This window comes from Mustela erminea, chromosome 8 (assembly GCF_009829155.1).
Source record: "Mustela erminea isolate mMusErm1 chromosome 8, mMusErm1.Pri, whole genome shotgun sequence".
Lineage (NCBI taxonomy): Eukaryota > Metazoa > Chordata > Mammalia > Carnivora > Mustelidae > Mustela > Mustela erminea.
In genome coordinates, this window is record NC_045621.1 from 72,484,410 (window position 1) to 72,509,438 (window position 25,029).

The following is a 25,029-nucleotide window of genomic DNA, read 5'->3' on the forward strand; positions in this document are numbered from 1 at the left end:
TTATTTCAACTTGGTTAGATTTTAGTTCTTATATTTCTCCAGAAAGGGCTTTTATATCTCCCGAGAGAGTTTCTCTAATGTCTTCCATGCCTTTTTCGAGCCCGGCTAGAACCCTGAAAATCGTCTTTCTGAACTCTAGATCTGACATATTACCAATGTCTGTATTAATTAGGTTCCTAGCCTTCAGTACTGCCTCTTGTTCTTTTTTTTTTTTTTGTGGTGAATTTTTCTGCCTTGTCATTTTGTCCAGATAAGAGTATATGAAGGAGCAAGTAGAATACTAAAAGGGTGACAAAGACCCCAGGAAAATATACTTTAACCAAATCAGAAGAGATCCCAAATCATGGTGGGGAGAAAGGGGATAAAAAGAGGTTCAGGAAAAAAAAAAGAGAGAGAGAGAGAGAAACAATTAAAAAATGAAAACAAAGAAAAAATATAAAAAAGAAAAAATGTATATATATTAGATAAACTAGTTTAAAAACATTAAAAAAGAAAAGGGTAAAAGTTAAAAAAAATTTAGCAGAAGAAGAAAAAAATTGAAAAAAAAATTAAATTAACTGCAAGACTAAAGAATCATGGGGAGAAAGTCATGAGTTTCGTGCTTTGCTTTCTCCTCCTCTGGAATTCTGCTGCTCTTCTTGGTATTGAACCTGCACTCCTTGGTAGGTGAACTTGGTCCTGGTTGGATTTCTTATTGATCTTCTGGGGGAGGGGCCTGTTGTAGTGATTTGCATGTGTCTTTGCCCCAGGAGGAATTGCACCGCCCTTACCGGGGCCGGGCTGAGTAATCAGCTCGGGTTCGCTTTTGGGAGCTTTTGTTCCCTGAACACTTTCTGTAGAGTTCCGGAGGATGGGAATGAAAAATGGCGGCCTCCCAGTTTCCAGCCTGGAGGAGCCAAGAGCTCGTGGCCCGACTCCTCAGTGCGCCCTCAGAGAATAGCGCCCAATTGCTCCTGTCTCCCTGGCCTCTGGCCACACTCCGAGCTCACCGAGCCTGGGACTGGTTCAAGGTAACCCCGAGCTGAGAGCTCACACCCTGGCTCTGTCTCTGTGGCTGGCTTCCCCGTTCTAATACCCGCAAGCTCTGCGACAGTCAGATAGGCTGATCCTTCTGTGACCCTGCGGGACTTGAAGCCACACTGACCCCGTGTGGGCTTCACCCCGGTTTAGCCTCTGGAGCGATGTCCCTCAGCGGAACAGACTTTTAAAAGTCCTGATTTAATGCTCCATTGCTCCGCTGCTTGGCCGGGAGCCGGCCCCTCCCCCCATGGTCTATCTTCCCGTCACTTTGGATTCACTTCTCCGCCAGTCCTACCTTTCAGAAAGTGGTTGATTTTCTGTTTCTAGAATTGCTGTTGTCCTTCTCTTCGATCTCCTGTTGGATTTGTAGGTGTTTGCAATCTTTAGATAAGCTATCTAAAGCCTGCTACTTCTCTGCCTTCTTGACTCCTCTCCAGGAGTTAACTTTTATGAAATAAAGTAACATTTGTCTGGGCGCCTGGGTGCCTCAGTGGATTAAAGCATCTGTCTTCAGCTCAGGTCATGATCTCAGGGTCCTGGGATCGAGCCCCACATTGGACTCTCTGCTCAGCGGTGAGCCTGCTTCCTCCTCTCTCTCTGCCTGACTCTCTGCCTACTTGTGATCTCTCTCTGTGAAATAAGTAAATAAAAATCTTTAAATAAATAAATAAAAAGGTAGGTAGATAGATAAAATAAAATAAAGTAGCATTTGTCATCAGTGGTTGATGTTCTAAGATGTAACTTCCGTTTATCCTTTCTCCAGAATTTCAGTTTGGTCAGTAGCCTCAAATTTATAGTAAGTTCACCTTAATCCAGTTGATTGTCACAGTGAGAGTATGTTACCCTTATGGAAACTGTTTGGGCTTCTAAGAAAGCCCCTTGGAAGCACATAGTCCAGGATTTCTTCATTTTGGCACTGCAGATTGTGCTTTGTTGTGGAGACTGTTAAGGGCATTTAAGATGTTTAGCAGCATCCCCGGCCTCTGTCCATTAGATGCTGGTAACATCATCCCAGATAGGACAACCAAAAATGTCTCTTGGAGGGCAGAATTGCCTCCATTGAGAACCACTGATAGAGTCCAAAGAGTTCTAGCGATTTGAAGGAAAGAGCTTTAGGTTCTTTGATTGACCTCTTGTTTTAGCTACTATAAAATAAATAGCTCTGCTTATATCCAAGAAATAACGCCAGAATATAGGAAGTACAAGGCAAATAGAAGCAAAGGAAATTAAGGAAACTCAGATAGCTTTCCCTAGATACTTGAATTTCTGCTCCTAATCTAACAGACTTACAGATAACTGTGGTTCAATATTTATTTTTTATGTCTACTAACATTGTATTCTGTGTGACATATACTGTTCTGCCACAGAGCCACAAAAATGAATAAAACATGGCCCTAGTCTTCAAGGAGCATATGAAGTTTTCTATTTTTTTTCTGCCCTTATGTATTTCATGTTATTTCACCTGTTCACATGCTTTTTACTCCATTGTATAGGTATTAATTGACAACTTGGGTTTAAATTTCAAGTGTGTCAAGCCCTCTGTGGGGGAAGTCTAACAGAATTATCACTTGTTTATATTCTGAAGACAGATCTCCTGTGATCTGTTATTGGCCGTAGAAATTCAGACTTTTATTCTATTTCATAATCTCTAAAAACCTATTCAAGGATCAGTAAGATCTTCGAGCTATTGTGTGAACTGCACAGATGAAATCTGAGCATGAAAAAAATTGACATTTTAAATATTTAATAAAAGAAAAATTCGATTAGATTTTAATTGCTTTATTAAAGCCTGTTATATCCATGCATTTGTCATCTCAATATCGGAAATTTCATTAGTAGAAAATAAGTCGAATATCTGAAAAGGAAATGGAAACATGACTTGAGTATCCACAAAGCACTAAACTAAACTCTTGGATAGGCCTAGTCCCATTTCATGTGCCTTTAAAGTCTGGATGTTAGCATCCCTCAGTTGGAGATCTTTTGGCTAACATTCAGCATGGACCTCTACCAGAACCAAACACATACAAAAATGTGCTGTGTAGCACGAATGCATGGACAAGTGCATCCTCTTTCATGTTGAAACCCTTGCTCTGAAGAAGCATCTTCGCAGTCATATCACCTCAGAGTGGAGGTTGTCCATGTTCTCTGTTCTTACCAGTACCTAATAAGTTTCATGGGGCCAGAACCACAAATGGCGTGAGGTTGTTGGGCTGATTCCAACACTGATATTCCAGCACTGATTCCTTACATAATCCACCAGTGGTTTGGTTGGATTAATTAAAACTTGAAATACAAAGTTAATGCTCAGATCACTCATAACAAGCACCTGAGTCGAAATTTTCTCTTTAACATCTGACCTATAGAGTAGTGCTAAAGTGATATGCAGGATGCTCAAACTAGAACTTTGAAAATATAGTTGTTATGTAGTAATGGTTAGGTGCTTTTAGCTGTGGCTAAGTTCTACTTCTGAGCTTTAGCTTTGGTAATCTTCTAAATGTACAGTCTGTTTCATAATCTGTTTTTTAAATAAGCATGTAATCTTTGCAATCTTATAATCAGATTCATAATTCAAAAAGTTTTTAATTTAACTAAAAAGAACTCTGGACAGCAGACCCCAGATTTGTCCCCCCCCCCTTTTTTTTTTTTTAAAGATTTATCCTTTTTAAAACAGGACTATTTGGGATGGGGTACCTGGGTGGCTCAGTGGGTTAAGCCTCTGCCTTTGGCTCAGGTCATGATCTCAGGGTCCTGGGATCGAGCCCCACATCAGGCTCTCTGCTCAGCAGGGAGCCTGCCCCCCCCCCCCCCCCGCCTGCCTCTCTGCCTACTTGTGATCTCTCTCTCTATCAAATAAATAAAATCTTAGGAAAAAACAGACAGGACTATTTGGTAGCTTCTGCAAAGCCTTCAGTCCCTTAGACCACAAAGAGTAGTTTCAGATAATTTTTGGTGACTAGGCTGGCTACCATGTAGATTTTTCATTTTTCATACCCGGCACTTCCGTACTCCCCATACATGTTTGGTCAATCATATCACAACATTCTTTCTTGGAGCTTAAGCATCCAGAAGGGATTGTTGAACTTGTGATTTCAAATACTGTCCCTAAAGGCTTCCATTTCCTCTGTTCCAAAAGTAATTTTTTTTTTTTAAGATTTTATTTATTTATTTGACAGAGAGAGATCACAGGTAGGTTGAGAGGCTGGCAGAGAGAGAGAGAGAGAGAGAGAGAGAGAGAGAAGCAGGCTCCCCGCCGAGCAGAGAGCCCGATGTGGGACTCAATCCCAGGACCCTGAGATCATGACCTGAGCCGAAAGCAGCGGCTTAACCCACTGAGCCACCCAGGCGCCCCCCAAAAGTAATTTTTAAAAAATATACTGTATATTGTGGAGGAACATAAAATACTTGTCTTATCCAATCTGTATACACATAATTAGATATTAAGTTGTAAAAAGTGAATTCCACTTTAATTTGAGTGGAAAAAGAATTTTCCTCTTCGTTTTGATAACGTTCAGCATTTAGCTGGTCTGTATTTTTTGTATCTATTTTTTTTTTAAAGATTTTATTTTTTTGACAGGCAGAGAGAGAATGACCAGGGGGAGGGGTAGAGGGAGAGGGACAAGCAGACTTCCCACTGAGCATAGGAGGCCAATGTGGGGCTGGGTCCCAGGACCCTGAGATTATGACCTGAGCTGAAGGCAGATGCTTAACCGACTGAACCACCCAGGCACCCAAATTTTTGCATTTTTAAAAAGATATCTAAGGCTCTTAAATACCTGGCTTTAGACTTTGGGCATCAATAGGATAATTGTGAGTTGTGGAGTACAAGCTCTAGTGTTAGCTCTTAGACTAGGTTTATACTTCTGGAAAATCAGAAGTCAAATACACATACTTGAGTCAGTAGTCACGAATAACCCAGGTTCAGAAAGAAGCATAAACTTCATGTGGTAAGAATGTACATAAATGTCTTGTCATGAATAACGTGTGAATACACGCAAGGAATGCTGAAATAGTCTTCGGCTGCCTGTTATTTGCTATTCTTATCCATTCTCCCTTCCTCCAATATGGCATGCTACATAAAGAACAGAGTGTCATTTCCTCCATTTCTGAAATGAGCTCTGCAGATGTTTAAGCACACATGTATTTGTGTACGTGTGTGTTAAACGTATCCAGACCAGTACAGTCAACTAATTTCTAAATGACTAAATGCAGTGCAGGTAAGGATTGAACAAAGGACATTATTAGTGTTGTTGTTTAGCTCTAGAATAAAAGTCTTCTACTTTGAAGTGTAATCTCTCTTTGAGATTATGGCCTTTGGGTTTTGGTTTTTTTTTTTTTTTTTTTTAGATTTTTATTTATTGACAGACAGATCATAAGTATGCAGAGAGGCAAGCAGACAGAGAGAGAGAGAGGAGGAAGCAGGCTCCCCACTGAGCAGAGAGCCCAATGTGGGGCTTGATCCCAGGACCCTGAGATCATGACCTGAGCTGAAGGCAGAGGCTTCAACCCACTGAGCCACCCAGGCACCCCTGGTCTTTGGTATTTTGGTGTTATTTTCACTTATTGATTCATCTGTGATAGCTACCAAATGTTCTTTGGTAGCATTTTATGAAGACTATTTCTACTAATCATCTTAAAGTCTTAGAAGGCTGATTGTCTGTACACTTATCCTACAGTATAGCTGACCTAATTGTAAGCAAAACTAAAAAGATTCCTGGTCACTTTAATTTTATAGGCCATGATTTCTGACCTTAGATCAAATTCTATTATCACTGATGGAAGAAGCTCAGAGACCTCTGCCATCAAGGGGTTAAATTCTTTCATTAAATATGTTTATGAGGGACCACAGCCATTTTGCCTCTACTGCTTTTTTTCTTTTTCCTTTTTTTTTTACTTTCTAGTTCACTAATCAAATGTATGTTAGATTGATTATTGTAAAAGTATAAACCATAGAAAATTTGACAAGATAGATGTGTAAATTATCCTTCTGACAGAACTAATGATGCACTCCAAGCACCTTCTGTTTTCCAGCGCTTGGTGAGCAACTTCATTAAATATGCAATGGCTGTTGGGTGGCTTCTCAGAGGATGGTTCAACTCCTTGTGGAATTGCATTATTATTAGAGGTGTAAAACCAGGCAGACAAGCTAGCTGTTGGGCATCCTGCTGAGGTTCTAATGTGCTCCATCTTGTTGGAGCAGTTGTTTGCAGTCTTTTCAGGACAATTAAATCCATAACCACAGGACACATTCAGTGAAACTATATTACAGATAACGGAGACTAACATTGACTGCTCTTCACCCCTCTCCCTTGAGCTGCCTCCGTGCGGGTAGCTTATAATAATGTGACTTCTATCACTTACAAAGTAGTTGTGTTTGTTTTTTTTTTTTAAATCCCTTGGAGCAAATCGGAAAATAACTGATTTGTAACTTTTTTGAGTGCTTAAAATCATAGGCTGTTTGAGTTGAAAGACTTCCTAGATTCTAATCCCTTTGAAGATGACAAAACCAAGGCTAAAGCATTGTAGTCGGTTGTCCTTTCGGGAGCTAGTAGGAGGAGGCGGTAGAGAATGTCTTTTGGGTGGTAGAGATTGCATGAATAAGAATCTGTTTTGTTTGGCTTCTGGTTTTAGAGTTCTTTTAAACAGTTTTTTTCTTTTTGAATTTAAGATTTTTTTCCCTGCTCTATCTCATTTTCCCCCATCTTAATTCCAGCAAACTTTTTTATTTCTGGAAGTCAAGCAGAAATACTTTGCTTTCTGAGCATGTATCATGCTATAATTTTAATGACAATTTGATAGTTTCCTGGAGAACTGGACACAAAGATGGTTTCAGTTGAGCCTGAAATGGTATTTAAGGTTCCAAATGGCAGATGCTACAGTGTACCACTGCAGCCTGATAAATGAGATTGCATTTTAGAATGACAGGCTGAATACTTTAATGAAAGAAGGTTTCCATTTCAGTTGGCCAATTAAATCACTGTTGATGACTTCGGATCATTAATGAACATTTGTGGAAAATGACCATTTGAATTCAATTATTTCAATAATATGTTTGAAAAGTACTAACTGCAAATAAGCCTATCTGTAAATTAAAAGATTTATCCATTTTGCCACAGATAAATTAGCATGTTGCTTTGCTTTTCTTAATGCCAAAGCAAGTTAACACTTCAAAATTTTTTTTACATATCCTTTCTTATAAAAGTTCTACTTAGAAAAGTTTGTTTTTTCATTGGGTGCCCTCAAAAAGATAATTTATGTTGTGGATCATCATATTACTTCATTATTCCTAAATTAGCAAGAGCTGGAAACAGAAAAGGGAACATTATACAATATATAAAAGTAGAAGATTAAGTTTTAAATGGAGTAGGTATTTATTTAGTGCCAAAAAAAAAAAATCTTTAATTTTGGAAAAACAATAGGAAGAAAATAACCATTATTAAGGAACATGTAAATTTATTTAAAAGCAATATGAAAATAAAATGCAAGTGAAAGTTTCATAACCACAATTTTTTCTTAAACCCATTACAGGTTCAGATTTCCTTAATTATTTTAAGCTTTACAATATTTTATGGATGTATATATCCTGCCATTTTTGCTATAATATTCCCAATAAATTCATCTGGAGATGATGTTTTTCTTTAGTTAAGTTCATTTTCTCTGAAACTTTGGCGTGTTTTGGTAGTTAAGACAGGAGGTGGGTTCTTTTGAAATGCGTGTTTTTCTCATTTTATTATTTGTTAAGTGGGTCCTGATCTCAGCCCAGGCTTCTTTCATCTCCGTTTCACAGTTTACAGAGAAAGGAGACACTGTGGAGCTCAGGCTTCCCCTGGGAATACATTGGGCTTAATGAGCTTGATAGTCTGGTGGGCTCAATAAATCAAATAAAGCAAAACATTTCTCATTTTTGAATAAAAGCATTTATCACACAGTGTTTGTTCATTCATGGTCACAAGATTGATTGGTTCTCAGCATCATAGTGTATACTGAAGCATTTTTGATTTTGTTTTTCTAGTGGGCAAGTTACGGAAGCAGTGGCTAAAGGAAAGTATCTCTGATGTTGGCTTTGGGATGCTGAAGTCTGTCAAGGAGTATGTGGACCCCAATAACATCTTTGGAAACAAAAACCTTTTATAAATCCATTACTGTTGTTACAAAAAAAAAGTTACTTTTTCTTTTTTTTTTTTAAGTCTTCAACTATGGTTATACCAGTAATCAAATATATCATGGACTGTATTTCAGCAAAGTTTGTTTGTTGGTTGAAAATAAGTTGTTAATCATTCTGTATTTGTTTTGTTTCTAAATCTATGGATTGACAGATGGTATTCCTAAATCTCTCTCCTTATAGGTGCATCAGTTGATCGCCAACTGGTTGTCATTTCAAATTTTAGTCAGGCAGCACAAGGCTGCTAGCTGTTATTTCAAAGGAAGATGCTGCCAGCTGCTCTGTATTGATGCCTCCCCTTGGGAACAAAGGCAGATTTTGGTGTCATCCACGGCTTATCCAGCCTCTTTTTTAAAAGGGTGTTGCTGGGAAGCAGATATCTAGGGAAGGATTCCGTTGCGGAGTGATTACAAATTCTAGTGTGAGTAGGCCATTAAGGAGGGTACTCAGGAAAGAACATAGGCAACCTGTTACTTAGGATACCTTCAGTTCTGTGAGGTGCTTGGCCTACATTTTTCTTTGAAATGAGTATAGCGTTTTAGACCTTAAGTCAGTCTAAAAATTATTGTTAGGGACATGTTTTAGTTTTCCGTGTTTCTGTTTCTACTGGGGTATGAATTGTATGTGTATAACTGAGAAAATCTCTTGTTATATCCTAGTTCCTTCATCATATGTTGTATAAGAAAAACTGACCTATCACTCATTGTATTTGAAGGACAGTTTTACCATGAAATGATGCCTTTATCAGCTTAACAGTTCTAATGTTTCTGATTTCACATTCTTGTTGCTGAGACGCATAAGAAGCTGCAACAGGAGCAGAAGAAGGAAGATTCCTTACACTTCATATCTCCAGTTCAAAGAATCGTTTGGCTAACGAAACACAGCTATCATTTAACTACTGAATTTGAAAACTTCAAGTTTCAGTAACAATTTTTTTTTAATTAACCCGAACAACATGATAAATTTTCATATAAAGCTAAAGTTTCAGTTTAGTTTTTAATAGTGATTTAACGCCTTTTTGAATTACTGGTTTAACCTAAATTTTGAAAAAAATATATTAATACACATGCCATAATCAAAAGTTTGAAATGTCATATTTCTTGAATAATAGGGAGAACGTTAATCACATTTAGCAGAAATTTTTACATTTAAACCTGGATATTAAAATAAGTAAAATTATTACTTTGAATCACTGTCTGTCAAGGTTCATGATTCACATTTTGGGATGGATTCTTTTCTTAATGCAATACCTAACTTTTGATAATTTTTTAAAATTAATATTTGATCAAATAATATAAGTCAAAGTGCAGACGATCCTTTAAAAGGACACGCTGTCTGTCTATGTAGCAACAGCTCCAAAGTATTTTTGGGCAGTTTGATACCTTTTATATCTGAAGTATACTTAAACAGAAAAGTGAAAATTTAAATTGACAAAATGGTATTTTTAAGACTTCAAAATGATAAAACAATTTGTAATAAAATTGGCCTCAAACTAATAAACTTAAAATCTGTAAGCAAATCAAAATTAAATAATCAGTTTAACAACAAAAACTAAATGTTTATTTATTAGAAGCTGCCTCTCTTCACTGGTGATTTATTTTTAATTATAAAATTTCCAGCAGATCTTAGCTTTAAAAGCCCTTGCTATTTGAAATAGTTGGATGTTTGATGAGGAAATTCCACTTGCCTCTAGAATTATAAAAATCTCAGCTTTATAAAATGCATCTATCTATTCATGAAGGTAATTTCTCTAACTGGTGATCAAAATGTAAAACTTAATACAGTAGTAATATCTCACTGGAGTGTATACATGTTTCTGAGTAAATTTTTTTTTAATAAAATTTACGGATTCATAAGCAGACCCATTCCTTTGCACGTGATTGTTCTAACATTCTCTCCCAGGGAGTTCAGATTTCAGCAACCTCAGAAATCTGTATTTGGTTTTAGGAAACTATAAATGTCACAGCTGAAAATTGTTGTGTTCACTGTTCTACATGAACCTTACGGAATAATTAGTGATTTATGTCTTTGTTTTTCTTCTTCCATGTATGCAGGACTCCCCAACCTTGATTTTATAGTGATGACTACATTCTGTTCTTGGAATGATTTCTACAGGGATTTTGAAACAGATGAACACTTGCCAGTGCTGTTTCACTCTGATTTAGTAAATCAGAAACCCTGTACCCCACTTTCTCACACCTGCTTCTGAGAGATACCTCGGAATGTACTTAGTTTCTGTGGAGAACTGGGTTCTTGATTATGCACAGAGGCACTTAAACCTTGCCTCATATTTCTGGAATATCTGAAAATGGTTTCATAAAAGTTAAAGCATGGAGTATATTGTTTATGTGAGGCTTTTAAACTCATTTTGAATAAGTTTCTTTAAAATTTTAAAAGCTCATAACCGATTTGGTTTTTAGTACAGCGTAAACATTGACTTGTCTTTCTTAAATTAGTCATATTTCTAATATTTGTTGATGTTACATTTGGGTTGAGGTTTTAGTGGGACTAGGAACTTGCTGCTAGTCAGAAGTGGCATTGAATACTAAAGACTCAATATGAACAGGCTTTATTGACCCTTAGAGAAACTGATGCCTTAATGTCTGGTGCAAAATACAGTGCATAAGTGAATTTTGTCTTATACTGAGTAACTGAGCTTTTTTAGTTTAGTAAGAATTGTGGAAGCCACATGTTTATTGTGCCCAGCATTTTACCACAAAGAAAGAGGATTGAATTCTTTCGTCTTGGGAGGAATTGGGAATTTACATCCTAAATGCCTGCATGTATTTAGTACTATTACTTAAGAGCTACTTATGAAGCTGGAAGCCTTCTTAAATGTAGTTGTATAGATGTATTTTGGAAAACATAAGCGCAGTGAAGGATGAGCTTCCATCAGTGTGTCAGATACAGATGGTTGCAAGGAAACCTGGTGTTCAGAATATTCTCTTAGTAACTGCTAAGTCCTAGCTTACATTTTTGATAATGCCTTTCTGCATGCTGGCTCCAGAGATTTTTGTTTGTTCTTTCCTTTTTTAGCTACAGCTTCTTAACCAGAGCTGATCAAAGAAGCCCTGTAGTCCCAAGCTGAAGCGTGTAACCTCAGCTGTTCAAATGGGGCTGGGTGTGGTTGAGCATCTATTCTGTATAAATGTAGAACACAAACAGTTCCTGATCATGGATTGATTCAGAAGCTGGATGTGCTGGCGCTTGAAGCAGCCACAATGGAATGCTGTGGGAAGTGTCTGCATTTTAAGGAACACTGAGGCATTAAGGACAGCTTTAATAGCTTTTCGTTTACCACTTAATCTTTGGCAACTTTGCTTTTAATTAGGGCTTAGCTCATGGTGGAAGAAAAGCTGAAAATACCAAGTGCCAGTGTTGGATTGAAGAATCCAGAATCACTTTTGGCTTTACGAGTATGGAAGTGTGGCTTTGCTCAAGGCTCCAAATGAACCATATGTCAATACATTCATTGAATTCTTACTCATTTCAGGGTCGTGAAAAGGAAATAATGTATACATTGATGCTGAAATTCAGAAAATATAAAAGATTTTTTTTAACTATGGAATTTCATGCTGTCTGTTATGAAGGATGTAAGACCCTTGGGTTTCTGCTTCCTAAACCACACTGTTTGCCTTCAGTGTGGAATTTGTAAAAACTACTTGTAACATCAACAGGTTATAGAAATGTGTATCATTAATAAAATGCACCCACGTCTAAGAGATTTTGTTTTCTTCAAAGGGAGTGGGAAGCTCATTGTTCTCTTTGCATATGGGTTTTTCTTTCATTTTTAGCTTTTCATCTTCATATTTCCACTGATTTGAAAACAAAATTTTATAATTTTATTAATGAAGCATAATCAAGCCCCTTTAGAATATAATTAGCTAGATTTTATCACTAATTATTTTTTAAATCAATGTTATATTCCTAGGAGGTGTTTAGTCTCCCTTGAACCTGAAGCATTCCAATTTGAACCTAGGAAGATCCTCAGAAAATGAGCACTGTGCTCTTCTAACCACAACAATTCCTTAATAAACCAGAGTGAGGACCACTGATATACGGAACACTCAAGCCAAAGAACCATCACAGAATGAAGGAACTTGAGTTCTGTGAACATGAAAAGATTTCTTTTTTGGTTCCCAAAGGAGATTTTTTTTATAACTTTTTTTTTTTCCACAAGGAAGAAAAATAACACATTAAGTATCATTACGAACATTTTTCAGAGACTGAACTTCCAAATCTAAGGGGGAGAGAGAAGGAAAAGAAAAATGTTTTCGTGTGGATCTCTAAGCTGCACAAATACCTGTTTTTCAGGCTTCTTATTGTTAGCAGTGTTTTTCATGAAAAATATGAGCACCCTATGAAACTTACGGTTTAACCCTTAAAGTAATCTTGTTCACATATCCGTAAAGAACATGAAATGCTTATACTGATATACAGTTTCTATAAATAATTATTTTTTTGGACCTCGTAAGGAATTTCCCCAAAAGTTTACAGTGCCTTGTTGGGATTTTTTTTTGTTTTTCCATGAAATAGCCATTGTTTAAAATGAGTGGGAGAGGATAATTAAGTCTTTAAAGACTGAGATTGTTCAGTAGTTCAGGGCTCTTCCTCTTCAAGAATATGTCAGGATTTAAGTAGTTATGTGTAGAAATACTGAAAATCCTTTCCACAGTGTGGGTTTGAATCGTCTGTTCTAGTCTGTTTCACTAGTTATACGGTGGACCTGTACTTCATATATCCGTTCAATTGATGGGATTTATATGTACTTTCATTCTTAGATTTTCATTTCTATTGTCCCAACTTAGTAGCCCTAACTTAGTAGCCCTAAGATGTGGCTTAGTGGATGTGGCCTACTCACTCAGTCCCTGAGACACCCACTACTTGCTTTTGGATGTTAGCTCACACAGCTCCCTGAGGAGCAGGGCCTGTTGGGGTGGGGGGATCTATTCCTTATATTGTGTGTCAGTCTTTTTTTCTGTGATGGTGCCTTCAGAATAATGAGTATTTCTGTTCCTGGACAATGATAAATCTCACGAGAAATATGTGCAGATTATATCTCTTAATTTTTGTCCTTTTTTGCTAAGCCTGTGAAATACTTCGGCTCTGATACAACTTGACTTGAATAATATCTTATCCTGAGTCTTCCTCCAAGGCAGTACATATTCCTGCCAGTACTGTAGTAATCTTTTGGGAACTACATGTGGGTAAGCTCTTGTATGTAAGCCATTATATTGCTGTAACTAATGCATACAAACAGTTCTTCTCTTTACGTTTATAGTTTAAATGTTGATATGTAGTGGGAAGGGAAGTTCCTGAGAGATTCAACGCAGCTTTGTCAGTTCAGACTGAGCCATGCTGTTTTCCACAAGGGCTCAAAACATAGTCTATCTACTGTGCTTTTGGTGTATGTTTGGATTTCTCCTTTTATTGCTTTTCCTAGACTGTACTGTTCTATAAGCAATTGCCCATGTATGATTTTTAAGATGTGCTGGGAAGAAATAAAACAATATCAAAACCGCTCATTGTTACAGAAGTTGTTGTTTATTTCACGTTGATCCCATTTAACCTTACTTCAGCAACGACATGCTAGGCTGCCAGAGAGTGATAGAATGTAGTCTGTATCCATGAGTAGCCTCTCTGTTTGTTACTGAAGGACAAGTGTACAGATACTGGTCTTCTCCCTGCCTGTGGCTCCTGAACTGGAGGGAAGGTTACAGTCTTCTGGGCTCTGAAATGACTGAGGACCAAACCTGTTGAACCTAACCTTACTTGGTACATTTCAATAACCACTTACCTCTCTAAGATTTCAGCTCTTAGTTAAATAAAGAAGTTTTCTGCCTGGCTCGTATGAGCTTGGACTGAATGAACCTTAGAAATCCTCTCATCTTACCTTTTCCCAAACATAATTGTCTAATTTCCCCTATCCCCCAGGCCACAGTTAACCAGGCGTCCTGAACATTTTGCTGTGACCACAGGGAATTTACTGTCTTTCCAGGAAGCCTGTTCCAGCTTGAAATCTTCAAGTATTAAGGGTTTTTTGCTGTTTAAACAAATCCACCTTCCTCTTCTATTCACTAAGGTGACTTTTAGCTCTGTAGTCATAGAGTTGTCCAGGTGCTCTAGTGAAGGGCAGCTCATGTTCCCCCACATCTTCTTCAGTGAGCTTTTGCTCCTGTGACTTGCAGAACCATCACCATCCCAGTCTCTTCCTGTGTGCCTCCTTGATACGGTGGGGGTTTTTTGGTTTTGTTTTTTGTTTTTTTAGATTTATTTATTTTAGCAGGTGGAGGGACAGAGGGAGGAGGCGAGGGAGTCTCAAGCAGATTCCTTACTGACTGCAGAACATGACACAGGGCTCAGTCTCACAACCCTGAGATCATGACCCGAGCCAAAACCAAGAGTCCGCGTTTAACTGACCGTGCAAACCAGGTGCCTCAAAATTTTATTTTTAAATTTTTATTTAATTATTACTATCTTTTCTTTTTTAGAAAAAAGTATGAGCAATCAGGGAGGAGGGACAGAGAGAGTATCTCAAACAGGCTGTCTGCTGAGCGGGGCTGGATCCCACTACCCCTAAGATCAGGACCCAAGCTGAACTCAAGAGTTGGATGGATACTCGACGGACTGAGCCACCCATGTGCCTCCTCTTTGATGTTCTTAAAGTGAAGCGTCTAAGCCTGTATGTGCCAGAGTAGTAGCAATGATTTCCTTATAATAATAATAGATGCACTAATAAGTGCATTTTTGATGAACATTGCACTGTCACCTCACAATGAACTTGAATTTAGCAAAGCTTGTCTTTTCTGCATATGCCATTTTGGCCACATCTCCCTGGAGTCTGATTTTTTTTAAGTCCAATTACTTTTATTTATTCTTACTAAAATTTGTATCTTGCTGGATTTGATTCCAGAGTTTCAAAATTTTAGAATCTTGACTTTGATCCAGAATTTTTTTTGTTCCATCCAGTTTTGGGTCCTTAGTAGAAGTGAGACATAATATGTCTGGATCTGGTTGCAAGTAGTGGCAGAAAACTGTTGTACATAAGAGTCTGCCTGGTAACACATCCATGAAAGAGCTTTCTGAGCACAGGCAGCTATTCTTCCACTTCATGTGCTGTTGTCCACTTTACATTTTTATATTTTGTCCACAAATGGGCTTTTTTGTCCCAATGAATCAACAATTATTTCAGACAAAACTTAAACATGCAATTACATTTAAGTCAGTTGCCAGACTGAAATCCTTTGATGAAGTTTGCTGCTCAAGTTTCTTGTCCTAGCCTATGAGAAAAGCAGATGAGGTCTGCCAGCACATTTACTTTTGCCTGTGTTTGGCCTCAGGGGTGTGTTTTTATTTTCAATATACTTAAACCCAGTTTATGATGCAACCTGTTGATTGGGTCTAATATGGTCTGGTTACAACCTCTTAAATCCATTCTTACACAGTACCGTCACATCTTGTGTACCTCGTTGTATCCACAGTACACCTGGGAAAGTACTCTTTAAAAATTGAAGTTTTGTCACTCTAAAGCTGTAAAATAAGAGAGGATGGGGTTCTAAAGCCTAAGAACACAATGGAAAGAGTTCTGTTCTGGAATTTTGAGTGTGTTCCATTTTCCTCTATCAACTACAAGTCATTTTCCCTATTTGGAACCCATTTCTTTTGTAAAATGAAAATCTCTAAGGTCCCTTCTAACTTGGTGATTCTGATTAAGTCTGGATATTTTTGCTGACTACTACCCTAGAAATGATGATTGTATCACTAATTTACTTTTTAATTCATCCTTTATTAGCCAGACACTGTGCTGAGATTTAACCCTAGACAAGAGGTAATGATTGTTATAACAGTCCTGTGAGGTGAGTGGTATTATCCTTTTTTTTTCCCCCCTTACTGGTGAAATAACAGGTTTAATGAGGCTGAGTAACATCAACTGTTCGTAAGTAACTGGCTGTGGGTCTAACTAAATCCAGTGCCTCTGCTGGCTGCTTCACTGCTCTAGGCTGTTTGTACTCCGTATCTATGACATATACAGAATTTCTGTTTTCAATAGAAAATATAATATTTTCAATTTCTGCTTTTAAAGTAGATTGTATATATATTCTACATATAGACTATATAAATAGTCATTGCTCTCTGCAGGAGGATGTAAGTAAGGAAATGGTCTCTCCTAGCTACAAAGTGGAGGCCACTGTCTTCATGACTACACACCATAGAAAATACCAGGATATCTTTTGTCTCAGATACTGTTTTGCTCTGTAAATGTTTAATCCACAAAGTCCTGTATTGGTACCTTTATAGATTTAATATGAAACTTATAAAGGAAGTGCTGTGTTTGATGGCCTTAATAAATTTGCATTTTTAGAGCTTTAATGCTATTTTCCTTTGAGCTGCACTTAAAAATGTAAGAATACCTGTTTCTATAAGTTCTATACCTTCCCATAAAGAGACTAGAAATTGAAAGAACTGTTAAGATTAAGGAAATGTTTTATTATAATCTAGAGCCCATCTATGGAAAGTCACAATTGCTTAAAACTGCCAATTTAAGAATTAAAGTTGCTGATGAAGGATTTGAGCTACATTTGGATACTACAAAAGTTGCATGTATTTTATAGATAGAATGAAAGTATAAGTCTAGAATCTGGTGGATACAGTCATTCTGCTTCTGTGGTTGGACAGCCAAGAACCCAGAGTTACTGGCTCTTCACAAAATGTTCTGTTTAATACTCTGGGTACAGCTCAATAAGTGAATACAAAAAAGCCCAAATGTCACTTTAGTCCCAGAGACAAGACAAAGGATAAGAGGCAGTTAGTGAACAGTAGATAGTGAGCTGCAAGTCACACCGTTGCTAGGAATTAGTGTGTCAGAGAATACCATCAAGAAACCACAATCTCCAAGGTATTTCTAGATCTAGACCTATAGCCATTAAGAGAAAGGTTCCACTAAGGAACCTAAGACAAAAACTTATATTCAAAATGCTGGCATTCACTTGAGATGAAACGTTTCGCTTTGGTGATGTTATCCTTTTAAAATTAGGTACTTTAAATAGCTATACCCTAATTAACTGGACAGACATCCAGCACTGCTAACCCTCCGTATTCCAGTGTGGAAATAGGCCCAAGCCAAGATTACAGGACAGAGGGGTCAGAAAGTTATTCCCTTAAAGCTTCCCCTTCAAGCCATTTACCCTTTCTTACCTCACATTTTCTAGTAAGTTTATTTATCTGGGCATCAATCCCATAGCCCTCCACAAACAAATTGTTAGAATCTGGGGCCGAACCTATCACTGGCAGTTCTATATGGATTTGATCTGAGGAGCTCCTCTGAGGTTTGGGAGGCCATACCTCTGTATTCCTGTCTCACTCTGCAGAGAGAGAGTGTGATCATCTCCTATGATTTCATTGCCCGATGACCGCCCTCTATCCCCACAGTTCTCCTAGTTCCTGGCTTCTTATAAGTAGGTCAGAGGTCATCGCTATGCATCTGACCTCACAGATGGAGTTAGTGTGAATATCCGTGCCACAGCTGAGGCCAGATTCAAAGAAGGCTGTCAGGAGGAATTGGAATCCTTTGGCAGGCAGTCATGTCACTGATCAAAGGAATCTGCTGGCTGTTCTGCATGGAAAGATCAAGTTCTTATTTATGCCTGAGAAAATGAAAATAACTATTTGGGTACAAACAGGTTTATATTCTGAATATGTGGAGATGGGGGGTTGACTAGGATTATGAAATACTGGATTTAATCTTTGATTCCTGTAAAATATACCATGCAGACATGATGAAGAAAAAGGAGTAAATGCTTTAGAAGTATACAGAAATCCTTTTGTCAAGAAACATGATTTTAACAATTATATCTCTCTGATACAAAGAGTTTGAGAGGCAGGGTGGGAGGTTTGGGGAGCAGGGAAGGAAAATATGAAACAAGATGGGATCAGGAGGGAGACAAACCAGAAGGGACTCTTAATCTCACAAAACAAACAGGGTTGCTGGGGGGTGGGAGGGTAGGGAGAGGGTGGTTGGGTTATGGACATTGGGGAGGGCATGTGCTGTGGTGAGTGCTGTGAAATGTGTAAACCTGGCGATTCACAGACCTGTACCCCTGGGGCAAATAATACATTATATGTTGATAAAAATAATGAAATAAAAAAATGCTTTTGGCACTTAATACATAATGTTGTAAGAGCATAGAACAAAACTTTTCATCAGAGCTTTAGGGATGAAAGCCTTCAGTTAAATGGCAAAATACAGCCATTGTGAAGTCATTTGTTAGTGTCATAGTATCAATAAGCAGAGCTAAGTACTTCCAAGGTGAATTTAAAAGAAATATATCCCCAGGCACCTGGGTGGCTCAGTTGGTAAATGTCTGCCTTCAGCTCAGGTCATGATTCCAGAGTCCTGGGATTCAGTCCCACATTGGGCTCCTTGCTCAGCCAGGAGTCTGCTTCTCCCTCTGCCTGTGGCTTCCCCTGCTTGTGCACGTGCTTTCTCTCTCTCTCTCTGACAAAATAAAATCTTTAAAACACATACACACACACACACACACACACACACACACACTCACACATCTCCTAAAAATAAAGGACAGTAACGTCTGAAGAATGTGTAGGAATGTCCTCAGTCTCCTCTAACATTCAGAAGACAGGGCAGCTTCCGTAGGTGTGGTTCAAGAGTCTTTGCTGTTCCCAGGCAGCAGTCTGTCAATCTGAGGGGTGCCTCTCCAGAGAGCCTGGGTAAGGAAGGGGACAAATGCCGTGATTGACCTTTATTCCTTTATGCAGAGGTAGGAGCAGTCAGGATTTCCTGATTCATTACTAACCAGGAAATCCCAGCTGCCCAGTGGCAAGGGGTTAAAACTGTTCTGAAAAGCTTTTTATGTTCTGGAAGGCTAAATTACACATACATGCAAACCACAAACACACAGCACCTGGGTAAATAAAATGTGACTGAATAAAGGCTAGGCTATTTGCAAAAGGGAATCTGGAAAACATGTGCTTTTGGGTGGTTAACGTTACTTACACCTTTTTTTAAAAAAATTTTTTTAAAGAAAAAAATAGAAGAAAGCTGCAAAAACATCAGAATTTTAACATGGCTATTGAAAATAAGATTTCAGTTCATTTACTTTCCTAATCTTAAGGGGCTATGGAGATTGAGAGGCACATAGGGCTACTGCACAAAGCAGCAGCAATACTTTTAGTATAAAAGTTGTTAAATGAAGACCATTTCCCAGAGATAGAATTGTGCTGTGGGATGCACTGAAGTCACTAAACATGAACTGTCTTCCAAACATGGGATCAAATATCTATGGTAAATGATATTATACATAATTATAATTAAGATTAAAAATGCTTATAAATTTAAAACCATTGGACTTTATGGTAGGACAAATTTTCTAACAGATCTAATAGAATTTGAGTACCTAGGAAGTCATGCTGCAAAGGGTTTATGCTGCACATAAGGGATTTCTCCTGGAAGAAAAATCGTCATTTCATTAATGCAGGGATTCACTATTACTTGAAAGCTATCAGATTGAACCATGAGAAACTGCTAGTTTTGTAGGTCAGTAACTTTGAAGAACAGCAATTTCATGTAATTCAACCTAATACTTTCTTTTCTGAACCAGGTCAACTTGGGGTTGACAGTTACATTTATGGATAAAAGGTAGGTAAACAAATAGTAAAGCTCATATATGGTTCATAAAATAAAATGCCTAAGCAGAATGAGTAGAGTTCTCCTTGGGAACATTGTGGGTATGCAGCTGGCATTATGAATCTACCAGATAAGGTTTCAGAACTTTTCATAGTGATAGAGGTAGGAAAGTAGTTGGGTGGGGTCACGGGAATGGTGTAGATTTTTCCTTACCAGAGAGGCTACAACACAGAAACAACTCCAGCATTAACCTATCCTCAGTAGGTAGGAATTAAGAATAAGTTTTTAGGGGGCACCTGGGTGGCACAGTGGGTTAAGCCTCTGCCTTTGGCTCAGGTCATGATCTCAGGGTCCTGGCCCCATGTCGGGTTCTCTGGTCATCAGGGAGCCTGCTACCCCCCACCCCCCCACCCCCCAATGCCTGCCTCTCTGGCTACTTGTGATCTGTCTTTCAAATAAATAAAATCTTTTTTTTAAAAAAAAGTTAGTTTTTAGGGTACCTCTGCTTTTAGTCACTGTCTAGACATAAATGAGAGCGGAGTTATGAAAAAGAGTAACAGTGTATCTTGTTCATATGTACATATCATTAACAAATGGAACAAAAGATAACTATGTAAAGTTGTTTTTTTAGCAATTGTTTATTGTCTTTATACTATAGCACCATAATTTTGTTAAGGGCACAAGATTTCCCACTGAATCTTGTCCATTAAGAAAACAAGAACTTTTATCACCTAAGGAATTTTGGTTACAGAAAGTGTTAAATCTATATTGAAAAACCCTGCCAAAACATCTTAAACTCTATGCAACATGTGTGCATTTTAAATTAATATGAGGGTAACTTGTGAGAATAGAACACACAATCCCTAAAACTTAATACTAAAAGCCTAGAAATCCTCTATGTTAACTACTTTGTTCTGGGCTTGATCATGCCAAGATGGTGCTGGAAATTGTAATCCCTGTACAGGGGACACTCTAAATACAGCCAAGCACAACTGATAAAAAAGGAGAGGGAACATGGGCACTACAAGTTCCAATAAGCACAGAGTACCAATTCAGTTTTAAATTTTTCATGTATCTTTCTAGGTTAAAGTTAAGTAAAAAAGTTAAAGTAAAAATAATAATTTTTCATGTATCTTTCTAGTTCAAAGTTAAAATAAGCTTAATCTAATATGATTTTCAAATGTACAAAGTTTAACATGTGACAAATGTAAAGATGATGATAGCTAAATATAGATACAACTATAAAATACAGATATAGAAGACTATTATGATAAAGACATTATCAGACATAACTATATATTCCACCCTATAATCTCATAAATCAAAGCTTTTAACTGTCTGGATTCATATGTGACTGTATTCTTTCCACTATGCATTCTTTCTTCTTCCAGGGGTTGTTCAATAACAGCAGGTATGTTCCTGCCATAAAGTTCACAGTGTTGTAGAAACTGGACACATTCTTGAATAACACTGTCACGAAGCATGATCGTATGTTTTGACATGTTTTCTAACAAGGAGAGGAAGCATCTTTTAGCATAATACCAGGTATCAGTTCCCAGTTTCTTATGATAAGGTTCCAGGCTTTTGATAACCCGAGAAATACCAAAGTCGTAATTTCCTTTGGCACAGTAGAGCGTCCCTATCACCAAATTCACAATGCAGAGGTGGTAGATTTTCTTATCTGGGTCATCATAGGACAGCTGCTCTTCCTCCTTCTCGATCTTCCTCATCAACTCCTCGGCTTCTTCATTCTGACTTGTCATAATGTATGAAACACACAGGTTAGCCAGCACAATAGCACTGACATTCAGGATGTTGTCATAGTGCTTCTTGACGATGGGTTCATAGAAACCGATAGCTTCTTTGTATTTGTTTTCCTGCATGAACAGGACATGAGCCACGTTCAGCTTCCACACATCATGGTCATTACAGAATTCCACAGACTTGCGGAAGATCTTTTCCACCATTGCATAATTCTCAAGGTTCCAGTAGATCTTTGCCTGGGCCATCAACACGGGAATGTACTTCTCCAGAGTGTCATCGTACTCATTCACTGCCTTTTTGACAGCTTCATCATCTCTATTGTGTCTTGCTTCCTGTACTTGTATGGTGAGTCTCCGGAGCTGTTCAGTCAGCATCCCTGCCAGCCCGTCCAACTTAATGAAAGCCTCTTCTGGGGCTGTCTGGCAAGTGATCATGGCATCCAGGAAGTCATAGAGATAGGGTGTGAGCAGCCTGTAGGTCAAATGGGCATTCTCCGCCAGGACATCGGCTGCCAGGTCAAAATACTCGTACTTACAGTAGAGCAGCAGCAGGTTGCCAAAGGTCTCCGGGGGAAAGGGGTTCTGCTGGAGCAAAAACTGCAGCTTTTCAAACCCCTCGGTAGGCCTGGCATCCATGTTCATGAGCGCCTGGTTGTGCAGGGTCACGGGGTCTAACTCTTCTTCTGCCCTAGGTGGCATGTCCGTGAGGGCTTCCTGGGCCGCCTCGTAGTTTCGCAGTTGGTACTCGATGGCGGCCTTGAGGTTGAAGGCTTCCACCAGGGCAGTCTGGTGAAGGACTAACGTGTTGCCAACACTTCGCACGTCGATGCCCTCCGTGGTCATGCCCACGCCTAGCTCCGGGTGCTGACGGATGCCACGCTCAATGATGTCGGCGATGTACTTAAGCGCCGGGGCGTAGTGCCGGCTGCTGTAATAGGCCAAAGCCAGGTTGTAGGAGAGGTCAGGCCGGTAGCCCGAAGCCTGCAGGGCCGCGAGGAACTTGGCGCACGCGGCTTCGTACTGTCCCTCCTTGTAGAGCAAACAACCCAGGTTGACCTGGCCGTCCAGTTCGTTCTCGCCCCCACTGTCGTCGCCCCCTTCCCCACTCAGCAGCTGCTCCACCAGGCTCTTGGCCCCGGGCAGGTCGCCCTCGCTGTACTTGATGGCGGCCTGCAGGCGGAGGACCCGGCCGTGGTAGGCGGGGTTGTCCAGCAGGAGGAAGGCCACCCGCGTGGCCTCTGGGTAGAGGCAGGCCTTGTACAGGGCCTGGGCCTGGTACAGGCGGTACTGCTCCAGCTCGGGGTGCAGCTGGCCCAGCTGCTCATAGCACTCGGCGGCCAGCGCGAACTCCTGCAGGCGGTAGTAGCAGTAGCCCAGCAGCGACAGGCCGGCGCGGCTCCTCGGGCTCCGCTGGAGCTCGCCGCCCAGCAGCTGCACGGCCTCGGCGTAGCGGGAGTCGCGGATGAGGCGGTACACGACCGCGGTGAACTCCCCATCGGGGATGTGCGCGCCGCTGAGCCCGGCCATAACCGCCGCCGCGGTGGTGCGTGCTGGTTACCACGGCAACGAGCCCGCCGGAAACGGAAGATACAAAGAAGAGTTAGGGTTTTTTCTTTTTGTGATTTTTTTTTTTCGTCTATTCCCAATGATGTTACATTGCAGGGGAAGACCAGACTAGGGTTAGAAAGGAGTCACGAATTTGAGTATTTCATGTCTGGGCTCTCACCAAGCCTCCAGACTGTGAGCGGCGTTACCAAAGAAGAAACTGCTCTGGGTAGTTCAGAGACCGAGACTCCACTTCCCGTCATGCTCTGGTTCAATCGCGCCGCTGCCGAGGTCGTGACCGCGTTGCATGCTGGGAGGCGTAGTCTCCGCCAGGTGGACGCGCAGTCTTCAGGCGGTGAGGTTTTTCTGACTTTTTTCGTTAGCGTTTACACTTGGCGCTATTCTCTGCCTTGAACCTTCACATTTCACTACCATAGAAAGACGGTGGAGAAAATCTATGACCTGGTCTTTTCCAAGGTGGGATGAGAATAAAAGCACGACCAAGTTTCTCTGCACTAACTCTTCTAACTCTCCAAACCTACTTAATTTGTGTGTGTGTGTGTGTGTGAGAGAGAGAGAGAGAGAGAGGCTGATTCATGTACTTGTCAGGCTTTAATGTTTTTGGATATCATTGATAAAGATTGGATTTTATTTCAGTTAAAATAAAAAGAAAAGTTCCCACACTTCAGGTTTGTTTTTTTGTTTTTGTTTTTTTTTTACCTCGGATTCCTAGTTTGAAGATCTCTGGAAATTTGTTCCAGTACAAAAAAATCCTGGAGTTTATTTTGTTCTTTTGTCATGTATTTGGAATAGATGCTCTAGATTCCATGTTACTACCTCTGGGCTATATCTGTGTAAATACTTTTGAATTTAATATTGTCCCTCATGGGACAGTGGAAAACTAGGAACATAATTATCTTATATAATTATAATGGATCACTAATAAAAAACATACCCATAGTTTATACTGATGTGGAGACTAAAATTTGTGAGAGATGAATATAATTTTTCAATCAGAAATTAGAGACAAAGGTAGACAAAACAGCAAAAGACACAACTGGCTTACCCCAGTGAGGTAGCAGCAGTTCTTAAGATAATAAAATTAGCTATAATTTATGGAGGGCCTGGGTGGCTCAGTCAGTTGAGTGTCTGGCTCTTAATTTTGGCTCAGATCATGATCTCAGGGTTGTGGGCTCGAGCCACATGTTGGGCTCCACACTGGTTGTGGAGCCTGTTTAAGATTCTCCTCTCCCGCTGTGTGTGTATGTCCCTCTCTAAAGGGGGGAAAAAATAGCTGTAAGATATGAATATCATATGCAGTGCCTCTGGGGTAATGGGGTTTTCTTTCATAGTCTGACACAGTCTTTCAGATTTCCATTGGCTTCACTACAATCCAAGCTAAACATAGTCCAGGTAAAACCATGTCTTTGCTATGTAATTAAAGACTTCAGTGCAAATCCCTTACCTGCCTCAGTAGCATTGTAGTCTATAAGTTCTATAAATTTGTTTTGGAACCAATATCAGCTGTGTGGCAGGGCACTGTATTAAACTGTTCATATAGATTATCTCTAAGCTTAATAATCACCTTGTATTCTGCTTATTAGAGAGAAAAAAAAAAGAACAGCTGAGCCATGATATCCAAAAGCTAAGTTATTAGGAAAGTGAGACTGTTGAATTAATTCAATGTATGTATTACCTAAGAGCTCAGTTTTGAGGGAATACTAGTGTCTTGGTTTTTTGCTTGTTATTTTCCCCATTAAAACCATTACTGGTTTGGGCAGTAAAATTGGAGCTTTCTGGCCTGAGTTGCAGCTGTTAGCAGATGTAAGGAAGTGATTGTTGGGTGGCAGTGTTGTTCCTAGTCACCTGTTTCAACTAAAAAGAGATTTCAGTAAGGC

The 25,029-nt window shown here is 39.3% G+C and overlaps 2 protein-coding genes across 3 annotated transcripts in view; one reads left to right on the forward strand and one right to left on the reverse strand.

Moving 5' to 3' along the window:
• AGPS (alkylglycerone phosphate synthase) overlaps nucleotides 1-11,899 on the forward strand; it is a 149,948-nt gene extending 138,049 nt beyond the window's left edge. For both annotated transcript variants that reach the window (XM_032356040.1, XM_032356041.1), the window contains one exon: nucleotides 8,030-11,899. In XM_032356040.1, coding sequence (XP_032211931.1) covers nucleotides 8,030-8,151 — 122 coding nt within the window. In that variant the 3' untranslated portion in view covers nucleotides 8,152-11,899. The remainder of the gene's footprint in view (nucleotides 1-8,029) is intronic.
• An 8,549-nt stretch (nucleotides 11,900-20,448) lies between these two features.
• On the reverse strand, nucleotides 20,449-23,354 carry LOC116597830 (tetratricopeptide repeat protein 30B). The gene has a single exon (XM_032356045.1). The coding sequence runs from the start codon at nucleotides 23,111-23,113 to the stop codon at nucleotides 21,116-21,118; it is 1,998 nt and encodes a 665-aa protein (XP_032211936.1). The 5' UTR covers nucleotides 23,114-23,354; the 3' UTR covers nucleotides 20,449-21,115.
• Nucleotides 23,355-25,029: the final 1,675 nt, after the last annotated feature.

Bases quoted from the DNA above. Each gene is read 5' to 3' on its own strand.
- LOC116597830 (XM_032356045.1), bottom strand. From the start codon at position 23,113: ATGGCCGGGCTCAGCGGCGCGCACATCCCCGATGGGGAGTTCACCGCG.